Genomic DNA, 20,273 nt, shown 5'->3' with positions numbered 1-20,273 from the left:
GTGGATACATGTATCCGGGTAGTCTTTGTTGGCTTGTAGCACCAGCTTCCCATTACTGTATCAGTTTCTGATGAGGAATGTATGATATCTTGAAGGAGGTGTCACACACCTGGTGCTCCATGCAAGGAACAGTCATAGGCATGGGTATAGATTTAGCTGATGGAAATTAATTGTGAATATCAGTAAATACACATTCCACAGAACAAAACCACTGATGAGTTCTCTAGTTCTAAGCAAGCTGTATTATTTCAATTGGACCTTGTTGGAAAATGACCATCTCTGAAGGGTCACCTCAAATGTTTTGCCTTTTACCTCCTGTTTTTCTGACCTTCTTTTTATAGGCCTTAGGATTCTGAGCACTTTACCACTGCTAACCAGTGCTAAAGGGCATGTAAATGTAAATCCAGTATTTGTAAAGCGCACAGCTTTCCGAAGGCATCCCGGCGCTGGGGGTAGTTTGGAGGATTAAGCAAGCTATTGCCCAGAGTCACATAGTGCTGGGCAGACCCCTGCCACCAGAGATCGAACCGTGAGCCCCAGCGTCCGGTGTTAGTCGCCCTGGCCGCGGCGCCACACCTCTTCCCTATGTGCTTCTCTCTTAAACATGATGACATTGTTGTATAACTGATTGGCAAATTTGATTTACTAGTAAGTCCCTTGTAAAGTGGTAAACCATATACCCAGGACATGTAATTTAATTACTACTAGTGGGCCTGTAGCACTAATTGTGCCACCCACATAAGTAGCCTTTCAAACCTGTCCCAGGCTTGCCACTGCAGCCGATATGCATGCAGCTTACTGCCACTTTGACTTGGCATTTAAAACTACTTGCCAAACCTCAAACTCCCCTTTTATTACTTATAAGCCACCCCTAATGTAGGCCCTAAGAAACCCTATGGGCAGGGTGCCATGCAAGTACAAGGAAATTCGTTGGTCACTATTGTGAGGCCTATTTCTCTCATTAGCTAGCATTGGGAGTTCCTTAATACACTTTTGTAAGAGCAGAGAGGAGTAGCTTTGTCATGTTTCATATGTTTGGAATGTTAATGACAAATCCTCCTTACTGGTGAAGTTGGATTTAACATTACTGTTTTAGAAATGCCAGTTTTAGAAAATGGACATTTCTCTGCACTTACTGCCCTGCGCCTGATGGCCTGTCTCCAATACATGTGTGGAATGGGTGACAGCTACACTTTATGCATTCCCTCTAGACAGCCAGAACACAGGAAGGATACGTGTGTCTGAGTACCCATCAACATACATCTGCATTATGATGGCCTTGCCTGGGCAGGATGGGGCTTACACTACACTCGAATACGATGTGTCCTGTCCCCACACAAAGGACTGATTACCCCCCACAGATAGCTTGGCAGATAGACACTGGGTTGAAAGAGATACGCATGCACTTCAGAGAGCTGCTTTGAAGTCACCCACCACACCAAAGGTACTTTTGTGTATACGTACTGGATCTCTGACCCCCTAAAATCAGACATCTCTGTATCTTTAACAGAACATGTCATATGGACTGCTGTGCTGCTTAATGGACTTATCTTTGCACTTAGAAGGCCTGATTTTCTCTTGTGTTGCCCTGCTGCCTACTGCTCCCTGACTTCTGAAGGACAACTGGACTCTGCCTTCCCTCCAAGTGATTTCCATGGGCTTGCTATATTGCCTCCTGTTTTCTGAAGTCGCAGGGAGACAACATATGTCTTGTAATTCTGCTGGTGCTGCTGGGCTCTGCCATATGTGAGTCATGCTCTTGCCTGAGGTGCCCTCTCCAGTTGTGGGCATCAGAAGTGGGGTCTGCAGCTGTTTAGCTACGAAATAGTCTGCTACAGACCTCCAGGATCAAATACCCAGTACCAAGCACTACTTGACACCATCACTGACCTGACCCTAACCCACTCCAGAATGGTCCTATTAGGGGACTTCAATCTATGGGACAATGGGATTTTAGGCAACCATTTGAGAGACCTAAAGCAAACATGTGAGAATCTCAACCTACACCAACTGGTACAAAAACCAATGCATCAAGGAGGGCACGTCCTAGATCTCTTATTTGCCAACCAGGCTGAGACCAAGGTAGTTGATATACTGCCTCAAAGCTGGTCTGATCACTCTCTAATTCACTTCCATATATTAATATCCGGGCTAGAGGATAATAACAATCGCTCGACAACCTACCGAAAGGGAAGATAGTGGGCTAAGTTAATAAAAAATAAGATACACTTGACACTCCCGAATCAGAATCTTTTGGTCCCCTCAAACTCCATTGGGGAAAACTATCAAACATATTGTAATTATATAGTCAGCTCCCTGGACAATTTAGTTCCAATAAAAAGACTCAAAAACAGAAACAAAGCCTCAGCCCCTTGGTATAATGAGGAACTGAAATCATTATGATCGATTTGTAAGAAGGCTGAGAGAAAATGCAGAAGGGCTTATCTGGAGACAGACAGAAAGGAATTGAAATTAGCACAGGCCAGGCATAAAGAGTCTATAGCCAGGGCAAAAGCAGACTTTTATGCCAAATCTATTCTGCATGCCCTGAATAGTACAAAAGCACTTTTTAAGGCGAGCTAGAGTTGTGCATGCGTAGCATGCGGTCTAGCTTGCTAGGGCGAGCTAGAGTTGCGCATGCGTAGCATGCGGTCTAGCTTGCCAACTATTGTTTTCAGTTTCCTGGGAATCTGAGACAGGGTTCGGACACGCGCACCGATTGCACCTCGTGGGCGCGCACGCCCACGCCGGCGCCGTGCACATCCCCTGCCTTAGATTGCCAGGAAGCCGAGAACACATAGACACACGCACGCACACAGACACACCACCACACACACACACACGCACGCACATCCCCCCCACCGCTCACGCGCACACACACAGCCACGCACCCCCCCCCACCACTCACAGGACAGGCTCACGCGCACACACAGCCACGCACGCACAGCCCCCCACCACCACTCACAGGCTCATCACGCGCACACACAGCCCCCCTCTCCCCCACTCACCGGGTGTCTCAGGCTGCTCTCGTCCCCGCGGTGGTGGCGGCATTACACACGGACACATTCATTTTTGGTAGGCACCGGGTGATTAAACGACTTGCCCAGAATTCCAGGATGTAGAGCTGACGCACTACGCCGCATTCAACGTCTCTCTAGCACAACAAGGATTTCCTGGAAGTCCGCCTTACGTCACAGAACGTACTCGCTCTCCCATTGGGCGTCCTTTCTGTCACGTGACATTGTTCAAAACCTATCCTTAGCCGTGTTCTCGTAGGACGGGAGTTGGACGGCGAAGCAAATACATTCTGGCACGAAAGGAGAACCCTAACTCGACATAAGTTATTTTTATTTATTTTACTGTGTGTGTGTGTGTGCATCAGTACAAAACATTGTAAGGCAACAGCAACCAGCCAAGAACTGGGGTGCCCGCCGAGGCATCTAAGCACACATCCAGTATTATAGCGCCTAATTCACCTCTCCTACCTATTTCCGCTATCTCTTCCCTCCTCACCTCATCTCTCCCGCCAACCATTTCCTCCCAGTCTCCAAACAACACTGGCCGTTTCCTGTTTGCTCTGTTCTTGTGCGATTCCAATTGTCATATGTCAAAAGCTGCGCAGCGCTTTCTTAATACTTATCTTCTGATAACATTGAATCCGAATTACAGGAAGAGGACGTCCAGTCTGAAAAAAAGGAAGTGCAGCCTAGTTAGGGATGGCTTCATCTAGCGAATAGGGGCCGCTTGCCTGGCAATAATAAGAATTCCTAATACATTCCAAGCGCGTTTCTTGTTAGTGGCTCCGGGCCTTTTAAGCACGAAAAAATGGGACCCTTTCACTGTTTTTGAGGGTAACATACATTTTTTCTTCATTTTTTTCTGTGATGTTAATACTAAAGTTGTGTAATGACCTGCCATTAAAATTATACCTGGTTATAGCTGTTCCTAGGGTGCACAAACATACTTGGAGCCCGATTCAGAGATGCACAGTACAAGAGCCACAGGAATACTGGCCCAAAAATTACAATTGCCAGCCTCTGTATCATGCAATTGTGGTACAGAGGGAGAGGATGTGGCCTAACGGCTAGAGCGGTAGCCAGTCAGGGACCTCAATGTCCTGTGATTCGGGGCAAATCACTTAATCTACTTGCGCCTGACAAAAACATTTGCCTGCCCGCGGTCGCTTTCAGTTTGCCAGCTTTGCAGGTAAGGCGCAGACCACACTCTTTCTAACTTTTTAGGGGACACGTTAACTGTTAAGATGGACCGTATTCCCGCAGCGTCGTACATTTTTGGGGCCCACATTGTAACATGTTGGCCTAGTGAGCATGTTTCTATGTGAATGTGTGTTGTTTGTCTGCTTCCTCCTGTTTGTTAAGATGTGACGTCCCTTGCTCATTGCACCATCAGGATTCAAGCAAGCCGGGCCGAAGACGGCTGTAATGCCAGAAACCGGTCCCCGGAAGCTTGTTTCCTTCCCAGTGTAAGAATTGGCTTTTGTAGTTTAGTTTGCCCTGTTCCCATCATGCACTGGGACAGGAACAGACTAATTTGCATACAGCCAGGTTCTGAAACTGGGATGGTGCAATGAGCTAAAAAACGGTGTTGGATCTAGCCCTGATCTCTTGACTGGGTGAGAGTATTCTGCTTAATTCAGAGACTCTGTCCCTCACCACCCCTTGTTGTAAATTATTTTGTCCACCCTAAGCGTGGAAGGGTATACTCAGACATGAGTCCCTTGCTCATTGCACCATCAGGATTCAAGCAAGCCGGGCCGAAGACGGCTGTAATGCCAGAAACCGGTCCCCGGAAGCTTGTTTCCTTCCCAGTGTAAGAATTGGCTTTTGTAGTTTACTTTGCCCTGTTCCCATCATGCACTGGGACAGGAACAGACTAATTTGCATACAGCCAGGTTCTGAAACTGGGATGGTGCAATGAGCTAAAAAACGGTGTTGGATCTAGCCCTGATCTCTTGACTGGGTGAGAGTATTCTGCTTAATTCAGAGACTCTGTCCCTCACCACCCCTTGTTGTAAATTATTTTGTCCACCCTAAGCGTGGAAGGGTATACTCAGACATGAGTCCCTTGCTCATTGCACCATCAGGATTCAAGCAAGCCGGGCCGAAGACGGCTGTAATGCCAGAAACCGGTCCCCGGAAGCTTGTTTCCTTCCCAGTGTAAGAATTGGCTTTTGTAGTTTAGTTTGCCCTGTTCCCATCATGCACTGGGACAGGAACAGACTCATTTGCATACAGCCAGGTTCTGAAACTGGGGTGGTGCAATGAGCTAAAAAACTGTGTTGGATCTAGCCCTGATCTCTTGACTGGGTGAGAGTATTCTGCTTAATTCAGAGACTCTGTCCCTCACCACCCCTTGTTGTAAATTATTTTGTCCACCCTAAGCGTGGAAGGGTATACTCAGACATGAGTCCCTTGCTCATTGCACCATCAGGATTCAAGCAAGCCGGGCCGAAGACGGCTGTAATGCCAGAAACCGGTCCCCGGAAGCTTGTTTCCTTCCCAGTGTAAGAATTGGCTTTTGTAGTTCAGTTTGCCCTGTTCCCATCATGCACTGGGAGAGGAACAGACTAATTTGCATACAGCCAGGTTCTGAAACTGGGATGGTGCAATGAGCTAAAAAACGGTGTTGGATCTAGCCCTGATCTCTTGACTGGGTGAGAGTATTCTGCTTAATTCAGAGACTCTGTCCCTCACCACCCCTTGTTGTAAATTATTTTGTCCACCCTAAGCGTGGAAGGGTATACTCAGACATGAGTCCCTTGCTCATTGCACCATCAGGATTCAAGCAAGCCGGGCCGAAGACGGCTGTAATGCCAGAAACCGGTCCCCGGAAGCTTGTTTCCTTCCCAGTGTAAGAATTGGCTTTTGTAGTTTAGTTTGCCCTGTTCCCATCATGCACTGGGACAGGAACAGACTAATTTGCATACAGCCAGGTTCTGAAACTGGGATGGTGCAATGAGCTAAAAAAACGGTGTTGGATCTAGCCCTGATCTCTTGACTGGGTGAGAGTATTCTGCTTAATTCAGAGACTCTGTCCCTCACCACCCCTTGTTGTAAATTATTTTGTCCACCCTAAGCGTGGAAGGGTATACTCAGACATGAGTCCCTTGCTCATTGCACCATCAGGATTCAAGCAAGCCGGGCCGAAGACGGCTGTAATGCCAGAAACCGGTCCCCGGAAGCTTGTTTCCTTCCCAGTGTAAGAATTTGCTTTTGTAGTTTAGTTTGCCCTGTTCCCATCATGCACTGGGACAGGAACAGACTAATTTGCATACAGCCAGGTTCTGAAACTGGGATGGTGCAATGAGCTAAAAAACGGTGTTGGATCTAGCCCTGATCTCTTGACTGGGTGAGAGTATTCTGCTTAATTCAGAGACTCTGTCCCTCACCACCCCTTGTTGTAAATTATTTTGTCCACCCTAAGCGTGGAAGGGTATACTCAGACATGAGTCCCTTGCTCATTGCACCATCAGGATTCAAGCAAGCCGGGCCGAAGACGGCTGTAATGCCAGAAACCGGTCCCCGGAAGCTTGTTTCCTTCCCAGTGTAAGAATTGGCTTTTGTAGTTTAGTTTGCCCTGTTCACATCATGCACTGGGATAGGAACAGACTAATTTGCATACAGCCAGGTTCTGAAACTGGGATGGTGCAATGAGCTAAAAAACGGTGTTGGATCTAGCCCTGATCTCTTGACTGGGTGAGAGTATTCTGCTTAATTCAGAGACTCTGTCCCTCACCACCCCTTGTTGTAAATTATTTTGTCCACCCTAAGCGTGGAAGGGTATACTCAGACATGAGTCCCTTGCTCATTGCACCATCAGGATTCAAGCAAGCCGGGCCGAAGACGGCTGTAATGCCAGAAACCGGTCCCCGGAAGCTTGTTTCCTTCCCAGTGTAAGAATTGGCTTTTGTAGTTTAGTTTGCCCTGTTCCCATCATGCACTGGGACAGGAACAGACTAATTTGCATACAGCCAGGTTCTGAAACTGGGGTGGTGCAATGAGCTAAAAAACGGTGTTGGATCTAGCCCTGATCTCTTGACTGGGTGAGAGTATTCTGCTTAATTCAGAGACTCTGTCCCTCACCACCCCTTGTTGTAAATTATTTTGTCCACCCTAAGCGTGGAAGGGTATACTCAGACATGAGTCCCTTGCTCATTGCACCATCAGGATTCAAGCAAGCCGGGCCGAAGACGGCTGTAATGCCAGAAACCGGTCCCCGGAAGCTTGTTTCCTTCCCAGTGTAAGAATTGGCTTTTGTAGTTTAGTTTGCCCTGTTCCCATCATGCACTGGGACAGGAACAGACTAATTTGCATACAGCCAGGTTCTGAAACTGGGAGGGTGCAATGAGCTAAAAAACGGTGTTGGATCTAGCCCTGATCTCTTGACTGGGTGAGAGTATTCTGCTTAATTCAGAGACTCTGTCCCTCACCACCCCTTGTTGTAAATTATTTTGTCCACCCTAAGCGTGGAAGGGTATACTCAGACATGAGTCCCTTGCTCATTGCACCATCAGGATTCAAGCAAGCCGGGCCGAAGACGGCTGTAATGCCAGAAACCGGTCCCCGGAAGCTTGTTTCCTTCCCAGTGTAAGAATTGGCTTTTGTAGTTTAGTTTGCCCTGTTCCCATCATGCACTGGGACAGGAACAGACTAATTTGCATACAGCCAGGTTCTGAAACTGGGATGGTGCAATGAGCTAAAAAACGGTGTTGGATCTAGCCCTGATCTCTTGACTGGGTGAGAGTATTCTGCTTAATTCAGAGACTCTGTCCCTCACCACCCCTTGTTGTAAATTATTTTGTCCACCCTAAGCGTGGAAGGGTATACTCAGACATGAGTCCCTTGCTCATTGCACCATCAGGATTCAAGCAAGCTGGGCCGAAGACGGCTGTAATGCCAGAAACCGGTCCCCGGAAGCTTGTTTCCTTCCCAGTGTAAGAATTGGCTTTTGTAGTTTAGTTTGCCCTGTTCCCATCATGCACTGGGACAGGAACAGACTAATTTGCGTACAGCCAGGTTCTGAAACTGGGATGGTGCAATGAGCTAAAAAACGGTGTTGGATCTAGCCCTGATCTCTTGACTGGGTGAGAGTATTCTGCTTAATTCAGAGACTCTGTCCCTCACCACCCCTTGTTGTAAATTATTTTGTCCACCCTAAGCGTGGAAGGGTATACTCAGACATGAGTCCCTTGCTCATTGCACCATCAGGATTCAAGCAAGCCGGGCCGAAGACGGCTGTAATGCCAGAAACCGGTCCCCGGAAGCTTGTTTCCTTCCCAGTGTAAGAATTGGCTTTTGTAGTTTAGTTTGCCCTGTTCCCATCATGCACTGGGACAGGAACAGACTAATTTGTATACAGCCAGGTTCTGAAACTGGGATGGTGCAATGAGCTAAAAAACGGTGTTGGATCTAGCCCTGATCTCTTGACTGGGTGAGAGTATTCTGCTTAATTCAGAGACTCTGTCCCTCACCACCCCTTGTTGTAAATTATTTTGTCCACCCTAAGCGTGGAAGGGTATACTCAGACATGAGTCCCTTGCTCATTGCACCATCAGGATTCAAGCAAGCCGGGCCGAAGAGGGCCGAAGACGGCTGTAATGCCAGAAACCGGTCCCCGGAAGCTTGTTTCCTTCCCAGTGTAAGAATTGGCTTTTGTAGTTTAGTTTGCCCTGGTTCCATCATGCACTGGGACAGGAACAGACTAATTTGCATACAGCCAGGTTCTGAAACTGGGATGGTGCAATGAGCTAAAAAACGGTGTTGGATCTAGCCCTGATCTCTTGACTGGGTGAGAGTATTCTGCTTAATTCAGAGACTCTGTCCCTCACCACCCCTTGTTGTAAATTATTATGATTTTTTTTTTTTGTGACGGCCAATAAAGGCATGCATGCAGTGCATTTTTCAGTCGTTTTGCGTTTGTGGAATATCCACAGCTGTATTTGCTTTTTGGTAAATGACTTATTTGTGGGCTTTGTTATAACTTTACACATTTTTGTATTACCGCTGAATTGGCAGAAATAGCACATTTAAAGTATATATTTTAATAACAGATGGCATTAACAGATCTAAATCGAGTCGATTTAATAGCATTTGTTCTCGTTTTAGCCATAGTGCCTGTTTGGGGCTGAATACAAATTGCCTTCGCTTCTACTGTAGTCACGTACATGCCTCCAGGTGGTAGCTAGTGCTAAAGGCTTGCTCAGAAAGACAAACAAGCGATCTCAAATCATCCGCACATGCAGTGTACATTCATTGATTTATTTCATTGATTTATTTCTTGATGTCAGTTCCTCTACCGCTGACATTTTGTTGAATGGACGTCTATTGTTGAGCTAAGGGCTGGATCACAAATACAACGATAATCCTGGTCTGGACTAAACACCCTTTTCTGCCTAAAAGGGGATTTAAAAAGTCAATGTTTTACCGCCAAGGGGATTACTGGGAGTGACACAATCCAAGCACAGATCTACTGCAGTTGCAACAAATCTCAACTCACTCTACCAGGGCACTTCTGTAATGCGATGCAATGGAATGACTTGAGGACCAGTGGGAAACAGCAACGAGTATACAAACATGTACCTCCTGTGCACTGTTGATAATGCACTAGCACAAAACATCTCCGACGCAGAGTCCTCCGGCAGCAACACCACATGCCATAATGTAAAAGAAATAATAATCTACGCACAGCCGCGCCCCTCACTGGCCAGCCCATCATGTCAACCACCCAAGAACCGCACAGGTCGCTGGGAGCCAGAGTGAGGACTGAGTGTGCAAAATGCCTTCGGAGGGCCCTAAACATGAAGGTACCCTCAGCCTAGTACTGGTTTTCATTTATGTGTACATAGTGTAAAGTGTATGGGGACTGACAGACCAAAAGAAACCAGTGGCTGAAGAGGGCTGACCCAAATCTCACAGTCTGAACATCATTCGCTTCTCTTTTTCATTGCACTTGCTGTTTCCATCTGCTGCATTGTTATTTGTAATATTTATACATCTAAGTCATGTAAATACAACACATATTGCATTACAAATGCTATAGGTGCCACGTTTGCGAAAGTTAAAACTATTGTCATTGTAAATGACAAAGCTATTAATTTCGGTATTTTCAAAACCAACACATAAATAAAAAAATTTTCATTTACAATACCAATACTTCAAACTTTCCTAATGCGAGACCTATTGCATTGCAAATGCTTGTTAATATTGTTAGGGATCTCTCTCACCCAGCCTGCACAAGCAGCAAGGTGGTTGCATCGCAGAAACTCTGTGATGCGATTGCCGTACATTTTGAAGAAAATATTACTAAAATCGTTGGTGATCTTCATCCCAATAATATCAAAATCAAGATGATTTGCCTGGGAAGCCAGGGGAAGGGCCCAGGGCAGATACTTGTCTGGAATATTTTCAAGCTCCCTAAGAGGACCTTTTTAACAACTTAGCCCAAAGCATCACCTCAGGCTCTCCTCTGGATCCTCTTCCACACAGAATCTGGATAGTATTTGGGCAAGAAACCCTTCCTTGGCTGTGACAAATTTGCAGCCAGTCCCTGGAAGACGGAGTGGTTCCGGAGGCATGGAAGCAGGCAGTAGTAACTCCTGTGCTTAAGAAACCCTCCCTAGCCCCACAGCCCCGGCAAATTTTAGACCCATATCTCTCTTGCCATACCCGATTAAAATCCTAGAGAAAATAGTTAGCAAGACTCTGTCATGCTACCTAGAGGATAATCATCTGCTAGATAGGGACTAATTTGGCTTCCGCCTGGGCCACAGTACTGAGACTGCCCTGGCTACCGTAATGGACAATTTACAGATGCGTGCCGACAATGGAGATTCTACTGTTCTAGTGTTACTAGACATGTCGGCCGCATTTGATACAGTGAACCACACAGTACTGCTGGAAAGACGAAAAAATATGGGGGTAAAGGGACGAGCCTTGCAGTGGCTGCAATCCCATTTATCAGGGAGGCAACAGGCTGTGACTATGTCACCGTTCACGTTCAGGAATTCCCCAGTACATCACGGGGTCTGCGATAAGCCCCATTCTTTTTAATATCTATTTGCGCCCTCTCCTCTCCCTAATTTAATGCTACGGAATCGACCTGGTTAACTATGCAGACGACACCCAATTGGTGTTCTCCCTGGAAGGGAAACAGCCAGTGTCTATGGATACGTTCCAGGAGTGTATGCGTCAGACGGTAGGCTGGCTCAGGCAAAATTACCTGCAATTTAATGAGGGGGGAAACAGAGGTGATATTTTGCTAGCCCACCAGCCTGCCTCAACATCCGACGCTGGAGTTTAAGCTTACCCGAGAGCATTATCCCCTGGCCCCTGCTAAAACAGTGCGTAACTTGGGGGTTCTGGTGGATGGTAATCTCCAAATGGAGTCCCAGGCAAACAAAACTGCTAACGTCTGCTTCTCTATGCTGCGGATGCTACGACAGATCCTTCCCCTGCTGCCCAAGAATACCCGCTCTCTTGTAGTGAGGAGCGTAATTCTTAGCAGACTGGACTACTGCAACGCCCTGTATTTGGGAGCACCACAGTACATCTTGCAGGGGCTGCAGAGAGTCCAGTCCATGGCAGCAAAGCTGACGTTGAATAGGCAACGCAGGTCTTCTACAACCTTAGCCCTGCCAGATCTACACTGGCTGCCTATCAAAGAGAGAATCTGTTTTAAAACTCTCTGTATCGTGTACAGAGCAGCACATGATTTGGGCCCTATTCCATTGCAAGAGAGGTTTACCTGGTATAATCCTAAAGGGCAGCTCCTCTCCTCTAATGCAAATCTGATAAGGACCACCATATTCAAGAAAACCAGGATGGGGGGCAGAGCCTACGGCGTGGCTGCCGCACGACTATGGAATGAATTGCCCCAGACCATTAGACAGGCCAACTCTTTGACCTGCCTAAGAAAGAATCTGAAAACCTGTCTGTTTCCAAGGGCAGAAAAACTAGACCTTCTACTGCCATCTTAGGTTTGTTTACGTGCTGAATATTATTACGTCTAAGCGCCAGGATACCCGTAGGGTGACAGTCTGCTCTATATAAATCCACAATACAATACAAAATCGATGCATCGTCACCACTGCACCGATCAGAACCGTCGCAGTGCCCTCCGTCGCCGATGCAGTGCTCGACGACGATGCGGGACCCGACTGCAAGGTTTGACAATAATGCAGTGTTGATCCAAGGTCCCAACCAAGAGGCTCGACTGCTACGTATAAACCAGTGCATGGATCGGAACCGATGCATCACTTGTTGCCTCTCGACTCCGGCACCCATCTTCAGAACTGACAGACCGCCTTCACTGTGTGGAGAAGATTGACTCACTTCATTGCTTGTGACAAGGAATGGTACTTTGTTCATCGCAGGCTGCGCTGGTCCTTTAGCAGGCCTCCACTTCCACAAACTCGATCCAAACTTTGACTTTGTCCCAGTCAAGCACGACCTAAAGTAACCTTTTTAGTGCTATACTGCATTTATTCCTTTAAAATTCAATATCTCAACTTCTATACACTGGATATTTGTTGTTTTGGCTTTGTTTTGTTCAGAAATTATAATCTATTTTTCTAAACTGGTGTGGTGTCATTTTGTGGTGTATTCATTGTGTTACGATGTGTGTGTGTGTGTGTTGCACAAATGCTTTGACCCAAAGCCTTATAATCCATGCAGAGGGCTGTTACACTAGATATTGATTATTCCCTATGTATCAGGTTCCAGCCCCAACGCCACTTTACACAGATATGTTTTTTTAACGACAAAGTGTAGTGTCTTTTATTTCTCCCTTCTTTATTTCCTTTGTAATCAATGTTGTTTGTCTGTTAATTTATGGTGTGATTTTTTTGATTTAGACAAATATGAATTATGCATGATTAATCGTTCTTTTGTTTATAACTTGCTATATTTGCTTTATATGTTTTTATAAATTGATATATAATATTTTCAATATTTTTTGTGTGTTGACACACTGCCTTTTCAATGGTAACTGTGTCCCCCTGGTTGAATATGTGTGATAGAGATGGTTGAATGAATAAGGGTTTTCTTAGTATTGGTGGACCAAAGGACACATTGCTGCTTTTTCTGCACAAATACTTTAAACATTGCCTTGTTAGATAAGCCTGACTGCTCTGTGCCAAGCTACCAGAGGGTGAGCACAGGTTATCTTTTAGTGTCTATTTAGCTTACCCCAACTAGAGTGGTGATTAATGCCTGCCGTGGGTGCATTCTTCAGCCAACCAGGAATCCCCTTTATATTAGACCTTGTCACTGAATCTCTATTCCTCCTATCACCAAGGCCAGGCCCTCCATCTAGAAATTAAAATCAGCCTTAAAGTAAAATGAAGCCACACTGTAAATATACACATTTCAGTTACTCCTCACTCATTTGTATGCCTGCCTGTTCTTGTGCTACGTATATAAATGCTTATACAGATGATCAGTTGCAAGTCGCTGCTTGGGTTAATATGTGCTTTACATCCATTATTCCACTCCTGAGGGTCCACAAAGAAGAAGAAGATTGCCATAAGAATCAGTAATTCCTGGTCCGATTAATATGGTAATTCCTCATTTTCCCTCCGCACTTCTATAAGGACATATCAGTTGTTTTCAGCAGCCGACATCTGCGCATGAAAGTCAATAGATCTGCAGTGCTCTCTCAGATCTCATAATTGCAAGGGGCCGGTAACTACTGCTACCTACTGTTGGACTTGGCCCTTTTGGCACGTTCACCCGAAATTTTTTGCTTTCTCCTAGCCTTTTTTAGTAACCTGGTGTTGGTGATTTTAGGCCTCTGAGCACTTTAGCCCTGTGGTCCAGTGTAAAGTTCATGTGCGCTCTGTGTATGTGTGGTGAGATGGGCCTGCCCTCCTATAGGAATGCATGGGGGATATGTGTGTCCATGGTAATTCCTGGTATGAGAGGTGTGCAGGGGCGAGTTTGGTATGTATGAACTCGTGGGGATAAATGCTGCGCAATGGTGTGCGCAGATTTATGGTGACTGGTGGAGAAATGCCATTTGTAGAAGTTGGCATTTCTGTGTACTGTGTGTCTGCCTGCCTGATGTGAACTGCATGTCTGCCTTGTGATTGACAGGAGCTGAGAGGTGTGGCGGCTCCAGGAGACAGAGGGGAGTCTGCCCAGTGGTGAATAGAGAGATCTGCAAGCAATTGGGAGGGAGGAGTGCCCCTGGGACCCGAATAGGACTGTGCCTTCCCTCCACAATGCTGGTGCGACCCCCTGTGGTGCGTCTGACCACTGAGACCCCACCTTATAAAGGAGAGAGGAGCTGAGCAAAACAAAGTGCTCCAAAGCTCCCCTGAACCAGTTGCATCTGGTTCTCCCATGCCCTGCACTTTTACACAAAGGGAAAATGTAGTATAAATATAAATGTTGTAACCCCATGTACATGTTCAGTTCTTGGTTGCAGGCCCTGCTGGGGTGTTCTGCGGCTGGGGCCCAGGGTGGGGGCTGCCATGAGGGCTTGCCTCCCTGTGCCCTGCCTTGCCCCTGGATGCCTCAAGGACTTTTTGGGACCATTTGCTTTTTTCTTTAACCTTAAAAGGACTTTGTGCTCTGGCCTCTAGCACCCTGTGAGCGCTTCTACTTGTATTTCCTAAAAGTGCTTTCCATAGCGCTGTGCTCCCTGCAGCCGAGGAGGAGCACTATGATCCCTTCTTCGAGGGATTCCCCCGTATTACGGCCCAGCGGGAGCCTACCCCGCTTTATGCGTAGTTATGCACCCGGGAGCCCACCCGCTGCATATTTTAAAATCGGAGGGAGCCTACCCCTCATTGCCGCATTTTCTTTATTATTAAAGCGCGAGCCGCTTTTGAACTTTTCTCTGGGCCGCTCTAGCACAACCCGGAAGACGGGCGCCGTGTCTTGGGTGTGGGTGGGGCTGGTGAGCGCGACCCGTAAGTGACCAGGCGCTCCCATGGTGAAGAGGGAGCCCCGTGTGCCGCAACAGGGTGGCCGGATTCCCGGGGAGGCTCTCATCAGCGGAGAGAGGCTCGTGTGTTGCTGCCCGGTCGAAGTGCAGAAGTGGCGCGCAGGGCTCCCGTGATTGAAGAGAGAGCCCCGCGTCGCATTGACCGTGCCGAGTGAGCAGCAGTTGTCCACCCTGGTGAAGAGAGGGGCATCCGGTTTACCAGCGAGGCTCTCATGAGCGAGAGAGTCCCACCTGCTGCCGCGGTGCCCGGAGTACAGAGGTGCGCCTCCCCAGACCAGTCTGGTGAGTGGGGGCTCAAGGGGGCACAATGTTGGTGCCGATTGCGGCACCCTGATGGCAGTCCAGAGTCAGAGCGGCCCCGGATGGCAGCGGGCCGCTCCAACGTGGCCACCATTTGTTTTCAAAGTCCCCGTGGGGGCTTGGGGGCATTATTTGTTTACAGAGCCCCGTGTGGCTCCAACGTTTGGCATGATTATTTTCAGGGCCCCGTGTGGCTCCAACAAAGGGGGCATATTTATTTTAAGGGCCAGAGGGGTCCGTATTTGCTCCAGTTGTGGCCATGATTGTTTTAGAGCCCCGTGTGGATCCAACGTTGGCACATTGAATCAAAGGGCACAGTGGTGCCAGGCCTCATTGGATATTTACAGCTGCTCAGCAAGTAGTGGGCAGCTGCAATGTTTAGGCCATTTGTTTCTTTGGGGGACATGTCTGAGTTAGGAGTGAGATGCACTCCTCTGCCCCTGACATTGACAGCTGCGCAGCACTTAGTGCCAGCTGCAACGTTTAGGCCTGCACAATTGCGCACCCTTGACTTTCGCTGCTTTGGCAGCACTCCCTTACTGTTGGAGATAGGGCATTTGAGACCCATTTTGAGATGGTTTGTAGGGCGCCAGGCCCTAATGTGATTATGTGGTGCTAGGAAATGTAATGTATGTAGTATGTTTTATGCACCGTGTGTTATACCTCTAAATGTGATTTTCGTGATTATGAGGTTATTTTGCATATTATGGTTTATGCTAGTGAGATAATGTTTCACTGTGTGATTTATGCCCCTAATGTGAGTTATGCTTAGGAGGTTAGGGTCTAATGTGTTTAGACTTGTGAGAGGATTGCAAAAGGTGTTTATGCTGGTGAGGTTGGCGCAGAATGTAATTCGCGCCTGATGTGATACTGTGCATAATGTAGTTTATGTTACAGGCTGATGCTAAGTTCAGTGACTACCAGTGGTTACTGGTTGTACGGTTATGAGATGTATTACTTTTACTAAGTTCACTTTGTGATGGTTCTGACAGTGGTCCAGTGGGCCCTGTCAGTTGCATATAATCCCTTGTAGATATGACCTAGTGCCAGGTGGCACCATGTATGTTATGTGTTTACTAGTCTAATGTGTTATGAGAATACAAAGGCTATTTTTTGATGTGAAGTTCTTTTTGTAGTGTGCCTGGGATGTTGTTGCTGTGTGCGTGCACAAATGCTTTACACATGGCCAACGGGATAAGCCTGACTGCTCGTGCCAAGCTACCAAGGGGGTGAGCAGGGGTTATCTTTGGCGGGTAACTCCCTTGCCCTGACTAGAGTGGTGGTTTCTGCCTGGCTTTGTCTTTTGGTAGCAAATGTATTTTTCCATGCCTATTAATGTAAATTCCATAGATATCCATGTGTTGACGATTATCATTTAATAAAACCATATTCTATAATATTTATAATGAATAAGGATATTTTTCTTTGGGGTTTCAGTTACCATAACCCAGTACTAAAATTGCATTCCATGAAAGTGAATGCTCCTCCTAGAGAATGCCCTTGTTTATTCATTTAATTTTGTGGTATTCGTTTTTACCTACCCATAATGTAATACCTGCTCATTATAAGCTAGTCTTTACGTTACATTACTACTTAATTTCTCACGAGTGTTTTACTTTTTTTATACAGAGCAGAAGAAAGTTACGATGATGTTTTATTTGAAGGTAAGAATGTACAATATTAATCCAGACATATAAAATGTTTCTTAAAGAACAATCAATTTATAGCAAATGTGGGTGCATTGTCCTTTAAGGTTCATGGTAAACACAGGCCTAAGATCATTTCGTAAATTTGGAGGTGTGTCGGGCTAAATCTTTACCTGTATTTTGATATGCTGTTCATGCATAATGCTCATTAAAATGCCTAAATTAAATATTAGGGGCCTCATTTATGAGAAATGGCGCATCGCTGTGTGAAAGCAGCGATGCGTCACATCTCAGTGCACACTCCTTGCGACATACCTGATGCGTCATATTTAATGTATGGCGCATCATGTCGCAAGGAGTTACAAATACGTCAGTATTTCTGACGTATCTGTAAGCGCAAAAGTGACACTGCTGGAGTGTGTCACAAAAGTGACGCAACTCCAGCAATGCGTCCTTTCACATGGGGCAAGCCCCATGTGAAAGGGCCCGTGTCAGTCTTATGCCTGTTGTGAGGCAGACGCAATATTTAATAATCAAGAGTGTTTTGAGAAAACATTCCTAAACTTTAAACATCTGATAATACCAGTTAGTGTTAAATTCTGTGGTGCCTTCCTTGTAAAAGATAGATGGTGACACAACAATAAAGTGTTGCTACAGGCCAGGAAGAGACTTACTGTAGTGCTGCTGGTAACATAGGGTGATGGTGCACTCAAATTTGTTCACTCTGTGTTTTGTCTTTTTTTAGGTAACTCATTCAACAGCACTGGAGATGTAGTAAGTTACATTTTGTTTTTTTTCTCTAATGGTAACAAATCAAACAAAATGTAAATACAAAAAGTGTAAACTTTGCTGAAGTTAAAGTTAAGTTCCAAATATGTAAGTTGTCTGGACAGAAATTCTAGAAGGACAGCAGGTTACCTCCTCAAGTAAACTACAAAGTGCAAGTGTTTCTAGGATCTCACAATGGAACTGCTCTCATGGAGCAGTGAGAGCCCGCGGGTAACACGGTGCAGGCCATTTCACTCTTGCTCAGTCAGGGGGGAACCTACCAAGGGCTTTATTGTTCACCCTCACATGTGCTGTGCAGGGTGTCAGCCTAGCTATGATCCAAGCCATGATCTGACTGGATTGCCTGACTGGTGCTTGTTCTTCTTTGGGAACCTTCAGGAGCATGAGAGGAGCTTGGGATGCAAACCCCTGCTTAAAATGTTTGTTTCCTTCAGCCTAGCCGGGGTAGGTGGAACATGTTCCTTTCAAAGGTTGTGTGGGTTCTCCTCTGGTTGCCAACCCTCATTCCTTATTACTCTTCCAATTCTTTCCTCATTCATGAGGTGTATTTGTATAGTAGTTGGCAGCATCCCTGCCTTTGGGAAAAGGTGCATGGCTGCTTCTCAAGTCACCAACTCCTACCCTTACCCATTTGTAATCGTTTGACTCATTTCACACCATTTCTGCCGTGGACATGTTGTGATGTGTGTCAGTGGGCCTTCTCTGATTATTCCACTTTTCTGCTAACCACACACTCAGCACCCTGCTGTCCCTATAGCTAGGCCAGTACTGTATAGCTGCCTGTATGTCCCCGCCCTGACTACATTTATAATGTGTTTGTCTACCTTGCACACCTTCCCTTCACACTGATAAGCACTGCCCCTCAAGACACGATAATCGCACCTGTCTGATCACTCATGCATGACAACAAAGACCTCCCAACTAGGATCACAGTACCTACACTCTCAACCAACCATGCATTCCCTCATGTTATGGCATGCTACTCATCTGAAAATGCACTACAGCGCTCCACATAGGGGCTTGAAGTGCTGTATAAATGCAATTACACAAATCAAGACTCTGACTATGTGAAATGGTTCTCAAAACATCAAAGTGCACCCCTTACATATAGGCTCTTAATAGACCTCTATCTAACTTACTTAATTTATCCCTAAAGGTCTCATAATGCATGCAGTGGTTATTGACACATTGTACATATTTGCTTCCAAATAATTTCATTCTCTTGGGAATTTCTCTCTCCCTAAATGCATATTAGAATAGTGCAGCAAACTTTTCATAAAGGAAGTGCATGAGTAGTTGTTGCTTCTCTTCATCCTCCACAGTTCCAATCCTGTGGCTGTACTTTGGCCCTCGCCTCAAATGTCGTAGGTTTCGATCAAAATATGACACATTTAGGATACCTTGGAAAACTACAAATAAACAGTTGAAAAGCATTGGGTGGAAAAGTACACAACTGAAAATGTGTATGGTGGTCAGCTAAAGGCGAACCACTAAACTTTCAAACTGATAAAAATGTTGTAGTGAAGACACCGATGCAAGAGTGGTGAAACTATATAGTTGCTTTATTGAGCGCCGCACTCGCCCGTCCTTTTTTGATTTTGACCCAATCTCTTAATTCACTGTTACCCTTCTTTGAATCCAAATCACAAAAATCATCTTTTACTGCCTTCTCACACATTTGCAACCATTCAGGAAATAACTTAGGGCCCAGTTTCCTTTCCTTCAAACTTTCAAACAAAGAAACTTTTGTAAGTCCATTTTCAGTGGTACGACGTGCCCACACAAGATCATTTACCATACCTTCTGCATTCACACCACTCTGAACAGCCATCAAAATAGCCACAATCACCAGGCAATTAGCCCGCTCCACAAGTCCATTGGGTTGAGGGTTGTAAAGTGCTTTGTTCTGATGTTTAAAACCATAACTTTCCAAAAATGTTCTCATTCCATGAAAGGTATGTTGCTTTCCGGTATTTGTTATGAGTATAAGAGGAGAACACTCCTCCTTAAAAACTCCTTCTAGAACAGATATGGTACTCTTAGTCGTCACCTCGCTCCTAAATATGCAAATGCACCATTTCGAATGCACATCCACCATAACTAGGGAATATTTCAATTTGCTTCTCACATCATACAACGGTCCAATAAAATCCATGTAAACACGATTCCAGGGTCTTCTCGGGGTTTCAATGTGACTAAATATCGTCTGCACACCAGCCTTAAGTCTCTTTCAACTATCTTTGCAGTTACAACAATCCTCAACCCAACTTGTAATCTAATCATACATGCCATGCCGCCCAAAAATTATTTCACTTTCCTTGGTTAAAGTTGTCCAAGTTCCTCTATTCGTGTGCTAGCCAAATGATTATTTTTCTCTACCCTTGGGGAGACAAAAAAGTTTAATTTCTCATCACAGCATCCTGACTATGCAAAGTTCATTCTTACAACATCTTGATGAAAGGCCTGACATTGGGAGAAACAGTACTTTCTCTCCTCCCTCCTTCCACCATCATTTCTATTACCTCCTTCCAAATCTGGTCGCAGTCCTTTTTTTTCCTCCAATCATCTGAC

General features: G+C 45.9%; 1 protein-coding gene across 4 annotated transcripts in view; it reads left to right on the top strand.

Moving 5' to 3' along the window:
* FYB1 (FYN binding protein 1) overlaps positions 1-20,273 on the top strand; it is a 710,353-nt gene that overhangs the window by 473,629 nt on the left and 216,451 nt on the right. For all 4 annotated transcript variants that reach the window (XM_078674989.1, XM_078674991.1, XM_078674987.1 and 1 more), the window contains exons 4-5: positions 16,897-16,931; positions 17,659-17,687. In XM_078674989.1, the coding sequence (XP_078531115.1) occupies positions 16,897-16,931; positions 17,659-17,687 (64 nt within the window). The remainder of the gene's footprint in view (positions 1-16,896; positions 16,932-17,658; positions 17,688-20,273) is intronic.

This window comes from Lissotriton helveticus, chromosome 2_1, assembly GCF_964261635.1.
Source record: "Lissotriton helveticus chromosome 2_1, aLisHel1.1, whole genome shotgun sequence".
Taxonomy (NCBI): domain Eukaryota; kingdom Metazoa; phylum Chordata; class Amphibia; order Caudata; family Salamandridae; genus Lissotriton; species Lissotriton helveticus.
The sequence above is the reverse complement of the archived record's forward strand: the minus strand, read 5'-3'. Positions and strand labels throughout refer to the sequence as shown.